This window comes from Durio zibethinus, chromosome 5, assembly GCF_047325235.1.
Source record: "Durio zibethinus cultivar Kanyao isolate XHJ-2024 chromosome 5, ASM4732523v1, whole genome shotgun sequence".
Taxonomy (NCBI): domain Eukaryota; kingdom Viridiplantae; phylum Streptophyta; class Magnoliopsida; order Malvales; family Malvaceae; genus Durio; species Durio zibethinus.
The window spans coordinates 8,581,961-8,588,050 of NC_143166.1; the positions used below are offsets into that span (position 1 = coordinate 8,581,961).

Consider the following 6,090-nt stretch of genomic DNA (forward strand, 5'->3'; position numbering starts at 1 on the left):
TTGAGAAATTTTGAAGACTATGATGATTTTGTTTCAAGGAAAAAAAAGAAAAAATCAAAAGTAAAATCAGAGTTAGATCGTTACTTGGATGAAGAAGTCATACCAAGAAAATGAGATTTTGATATATTGAATTGGTGGAAACTAACTGGATCTCAATTTTCGACCTTATAACTTATTGTTAAAGATATATATGCCATACTAGTTTCTACTGTTGCTTCAGAGTCTACTTTTAGTACTGGAGGAAGGTTGGTGAGTGCACAACGTAATAGACTTCATCCATCAACTATAGAAGCTTGAACATGTTGTCAAAATTGGTTATGGGCTAAAAAAAGAAGTACAATAATTCATATTATGTAATTTTATTTTTTATTTTAGTATATTATTAGTTATTATATTTTGTTGTTATATATTATTTGTTAATATTTTATTATTTCATTTGTAGGGTCAATTTCATTAGAAGAAAATTCTTTTTACGAGGATGTTGATGATAGTGAGATTGAGAAAAAGATAACTAGTTTGGTAAATAATATTATCTTTTTTAACTAATTCATATTTTGTATTATTATTTTTAAATATATTATTTTATGATATTTATTTATTCATCTTATTGTTTTATTTTATAGGACTATTGTGGTTAGAGGAAAATGATGATATGAAGCTTAGTGATAATGAAATGATTTGTTATGGTCTTAGAAGATTTTCACCATATTGGATGAAAGAATGTTCAAACAATTTAACTTTTTATTATGGTAGTTTAAGCTTTTAATGTTTATCTTGTATTATGTACTATATTTAAATTTTAGTTATTAACTTATGCTTGTTTGATATTTGAATTTTAGTTTACTAAGTTTTATATATTTCATAATTCCATCATCTATTGTGAGAATTTGTGAGTTTTGATTTACTATGTTTTATGTATTTTATAATTTTATTATTTATGGTAAGAATTTATGAGATTTTTATTAAATAAAAAAAGATGTATGTACTAAGTTTGAATTTATAAGTGATTATGTTAAATCTGTTCATGTTTGTAGTATATTTAGATTATGATTTATTATATTTGCAATAATTTTGAATAGGTAATAGATTAAATTAGGGTCGGATCGAATAAAATTCAAGTAAATAATATTCAAGCGGGTCGAAGTCGGATTTTTTAGCTACAACCTTCGAGCGGGGACGGATCGAGTATCGGATAAAAACATTAAAGCATCCGATCAGAGGCGGGGAAAATAAAAAATCGATCTGCCCCGCCCCGATGCCATCCCTAAATATGATGAACAACTTGATGAACGAAATGTATGTACATCTTGTCCTAAGATGTTAAAGGTGTAAATTCATTTTGTAAAGTGTTAATGAAGGAACTAGGGGAGGAATAAAGGGCAACCTCAACGGAAGGACAATTAGGAAAAGGAAAGGAGCAGATAAACACGCGAAATAGGGAGGGATGTGTTGGATCAATACAAGTTTTAGGAATCAAGACGGTGTCGTTTTCAAGGAAGGGTTACGTGTCCAATGATTCCGACCACATTCTGCAACTTTCAAAACAAAATATAATTAAAAAAATTTCTTGAAACGCAAGAAAGATACCGTTTCTACTTTCTACTCCAACCCAGCTAATAGCCACCATTCCTATTTTTATTCGTTCTTTCTTAAGTCTCTTCGCTGCAATGCACTGCACGTTCCCATTTTTCTATTCCCATTTTCGCTTTTTTGTATCTTTACAAGCCTGTCACCTTTCTGATTCCAATACTTCTCTCACTAATTAATAAAAAAATAATTTTAAATCTAATTTTGAGACAATAACAAAATTAATATTTAAAAAATTAATAAGTAAAAAAAAAAAACATATTCATCCTCACGCCACTGACTTACAAATTTTTGTCTCGATAGAAGTTTTAAAATAGAAATTCTATCAATTATTAATAATTATATGTTTTATTAATAAAATATTAAAATTTTAATTTTAATGAAGAATAATTATTTTAAATACAAAAAATGAAATGAATTTAGATTGTATAAAAAAGTGAGTATTTATACATTAAAAATTAATTTGAGAAATATCTTGAGTGTATCTTATTTTTTTAACGAATGATTTGACACAAATTTAATAATCATATTTTTATATGAAAGAATTTGATTTACCTTATGATAAAAAAAAAAGATTTGTAATAGTAAATCTTAAATTTATTTTGATAGAAGTAAATTTAGATTTAAATCACATATTATCCCCAATCTCAACTGCTATTTGAAATTCTCAGAGACTCAAACTCTTCTAAAATTCATAAAAAGAAAATACTCGCAGAAATCTTAAAGATGGAAAAAAAAAAAAAAAAGGTGTGGACTGAGGAGTGTAGTAGAATATCTGTTTGCGAAAATGATATTCGGCCGTTAAGGAACCATTTGAGCAATTAGATGTGGGCCAAAACTTTCCCATTAAATAAATAAATAAATAAAATCAACTAAACGCGTATCAAAAATCGTGATTGCAGTTCCAGGCTTCCACATATCTAGTTTCCTGCTTCCTTTTGGCTTCCAAAAGCCGGCAGACTTGCCGCTGCCTTTTCTCCTTCTCATTCCCCATTTTCCCCACTTTTTAATTTCCCACAACTTTCCATTAGAACTCAACCCCACAAAACCCGAAACCGAACCCAAGAAAGGAAAAAATTTCACATCTTCAAAAAAGATAACAAGCCCAGTAGCTGAAAATGGGAGTTGACTACTATAACATTCTAGGAGTCGGCCGTAACGCGTCGGAAGAGGACCTAAAAAAGTCCTACAAATGCCTCGCAATGAGGTGGCACCCGGACAAGAACCCTATCAACAAGAAAGAAGCGGAGGCTAAATTCAAGCAAATTTCTGAAGCATACGACGTCCTTGGCGACCCTCAAAAGCGTCAGATCTATGATATGTACGGTGAAGAAGGCCTCAAGTCAGCTGAATTATCGAGCCCCAGTGGGTATGGTGGCGGCGCTGGTGTCGGTAGTGGGGCCTACAGGTTTAATCCGCATTCCTACAGGTTTAATCCGAGGAATGCGGATGATATATTTGCGGAGTTTTTTGGAGGGTCGGAGAAGAGGTTTTATGGAGATGGTGGGGTTGGGAGTCAAGGGATCAAGAAGGCGGCGCCGGTTGAAAGTAAGTTGGTTTGTAGTTTGGAGGAGCTTTATAAAGGCGGTAAGAGAAAAATGCGGATTTCCCGGACTGTTCCTGATGAATTTGGGTTAGTACATGCAATTTTTTCTAATTTTATCATATTGGGTATTTTGTTTTCACGATGGAAGTGTTAAGCCTTTTTTTTTTAATTTATATATAAATTGGGATTTAACGAAAAGTTTTGCATGTTCAAACATGGGTTTTTATTCTTTAATCTGTTTTTGTTTGCTGCCTAAATTTTGGGGAAGGAGCAATCTTGGTATGGGTGTTGTTCCTCAAAATTTTTTTTTGGATAGTCCAGGGAAATTGATAACTGTATCTTTAATCGGAGAGATTGGTCGATTTTAGTGTTTTTCAATTTGAAAGTATCAAACTTTTTTAAAATTTAAGAATTGCAGAAAAATCATGCATGTTCAAAGATGATTTTTTTTTTTAAAGGGAGTTGGGGGTCGGTTTTTACTTATGTTTACTACTCTTTGAAGCTGAATTTTGGGTTTGGATTTGGATTTTGTCAATATTGTTGAGGACAATTAAGGGAAATTGATGACACCCATCATTAAGTAGGGGTTTTGGCAGTGTCTATTAGTCAAATGTGGAATTCTATGGGCTCTTGGTTGAATTTCTTTTGGAATCAGTTTTTTGGTGAATCTTGGTAGTCTGGATATCCTCAATTCAAAGCTGTATATGGGTTCAGTTCAATTTCTTCTATTTCCTGTTTTTGTAAATTTGCATTGAGGTATGCCGGTAACAGAAATTGGCAAGATTAGAATTTGATTGCTAAAATTGATCCGTTGATGGCTGTAGAACTTGCAGCTTGTGGAATTATCCAGTAAATGAAATTGGCCCACTTCCTCTGGATTTTTTATGTTGGCATGTTAATACTCTGGAATTGGTCCTATCCTCCTTTTAGAAAATTCGTGTTTCTTCACTAAAAAAGCAAGCTTGAACCCGGCAATATTTTTTTATGTTAATCAGGAAGATAAGCATATAATTGTAATGAGTAGAGTCAGAACTTGGAAACTCTACTTACTACTTTGTTGTCTACTGAATGTTCTATAGGCTGATAGTGTCTTTTTTGTTGTCATCTGTCTGTGTATCCATTTAAATGAGGAAAGGTGACCCTTCTCTTGTACTCATATAGTGGTTAGGCTGCGTGGTTGATTAAGAAAATAAATTGTAATTAACCTGAAACATCATGTGTTTCTCGAGACTAGCTGCTTTATTTGGAATAATGAATGTGTTTATCATTGATGTTTGTTTAGATAGTTAAATTTTCAGGATCAAAAGTGACCTAGAGAGCATGGGCCTCATAATTTTTGTCTTCATTTGAATTCAATCAGTTTGTGTGTGAGGTGTGACCAAGTCCAGTTTATTCAATGCAAATTGTAACCTTACCTAGATAAAAGTGTAGTATAATGTAGTCAAATATATCTGAAAAGTATAGGATTTTGCTGTCCCTTTTGTTTTTTTCCCCTTTTCTTGCATTGTTTTCATCGCTAAAATGTATTGGGTGGGAGCAACAACTTCTTGTGATTTAATTACTGCTTTCCTGTTTTTGTAGATTCTTTATTTTTTTTTCCTTCTCTGTTTGATGTACAAGTAAACTCTCTTGCAGTAAGCCAAAGACCGTGGAGGAAATCTTAAAAATAGATATCAAGCCTGGCTGGAAGAAGGGCACAAAAATTACTTTTCCTGAGAAAGGAAACCATGAACCTGGTGTCACTCCAGCTGATCTTATCTTTGTGGTAGATGAGAAACCACACCCTATTTTCAAGAGGGATGGGAATAATCTGGTTGTCAATCAGAAAATCTCTCTTCTTGGGGCCCTCACTGGGATTACCCTCAGTTTGACAACCTTGGATGGAAGAAACCTCATGATCACAGTTACAGATATTGTGAAACCAGGTCATGAGGTGGCGATCCCAAATGAGGGGATGCCAATCTCGAAAGAACCCAGCAAGAAGGGACACCTGAAAATCAAATTTGATATCATCTTTCCGTTGAGGCTCACTGCAGAGCAGAAGTCTGGTCTGAAGAGGGTATTGGGTAGAGCTGATAAATAGTCAAGTAGTCCATGCCTGAGGACACAACCATCTATTAACACTCATTGATATTAGTTGTCAACTCAATGTAAATAGGTTTAATTTTAATTCTTAACTACTAAAGACGAAAGGCCGTGCATAGTCGGAAACAAGTTTGCAAACAGTGTTTGATAGAATGCCCTATCTGCCACTTTAATTGAAAATTTGTGTACTTTGTATTTAGTGGTAATTTGGTGCTGGAAGTTACAGGAAAGACCCTTTTTGTTACTATATATTTTGGAAATGATGAATTTTAATGTGTTGATTTGTTTGAAATTTAGCCATGGAAGTTCAAATTGCATAGAATTGTTACTGTAGATATGTTACTGTTTTACCAAGTGGTCTAAAGTTGCTTATTTATTCCAAAATTCTTTCCAGACATCAATTCTAATAATCATGCTCGATATTTTAGTTATGCACTACCATGCTTGATGCCTCCAACGAAGATGTTATGAACTGTACGAAAACTAGCATAGCTAATGCCTCTGAATTCTTTGCCCTGTCTAATATTCACCATAAACCAACTCCACCCTCACTGGCTGTTTAAATTAGATACCAATTGAAAATTCCTGGCAAAGAAGGGGATGGAGGCATCGTTAGAAACCATGAGGAAAATTGAGTGTCAGGATGTTCACGTAGATTGGGTTTTACTACCAAATATGATTGCTGAATGTTGAGATGGTCTACGGACTTGAGGAACGGTTTCAAATTCAAAACCTTATTATCGAACTTGATTCTATAGCTGTTAAAACTTTTTAACTCTGTAATGAGGAGCCTTCTAATACCTTCCTTTGTCCTATCATTGAGGATAGCAGGGCTATACTCAGGAAACTCAACGCAGTGGAGATCCGCCACG

The 6,090-nt window shown here is 33.4% G+C and overlaps 1 protein-coding gene across 1 annotated transcript; it reads left to right on the forward strand.

Annotated features, from left to right (window-relative positions):
* The first annotated feature begins 2,383 nt into the window (after positions 1-2,383).
* On the forward strand, positions 2,384-5,510 carry LOC111283001 (uncharacterized). Its single transcript, XM_022871340.2, has 2 exons — positions 2,384-3,220; positions 4,769-5,510. The coding sequence occupies exons 1-2, from the start codon at positions 2,706-2,708 to the stop codon at positions 5,214-5,216; spliced, it is 963 nt and encodes a 320-aa protein (XP_022727075.2). The 5' UTR covers positions 2,384-2,705; the 3' UTR covers positions 5,217-5,510.
* Positions 5,511-6,090: the final 580 nt, after the last annotated feature.

Bases quoted from the DNA above. Each gene is read 5' to 3' on its own strand.
- LOC111283001 (XM_022871340.2), top strand. From the start codon at position 2,706: ATGGGAGTTGACTACTATAACATTCTAGGAGTCGGCCGTAACGCGTCG. The intron at 3,221-4,768 runs GTTAGTACATGC...ACTCTCTTGCAG, and splicing joins ACTGTTCCTGATGAATTTGG to TAAGCCAAAGACCGTGGAGG.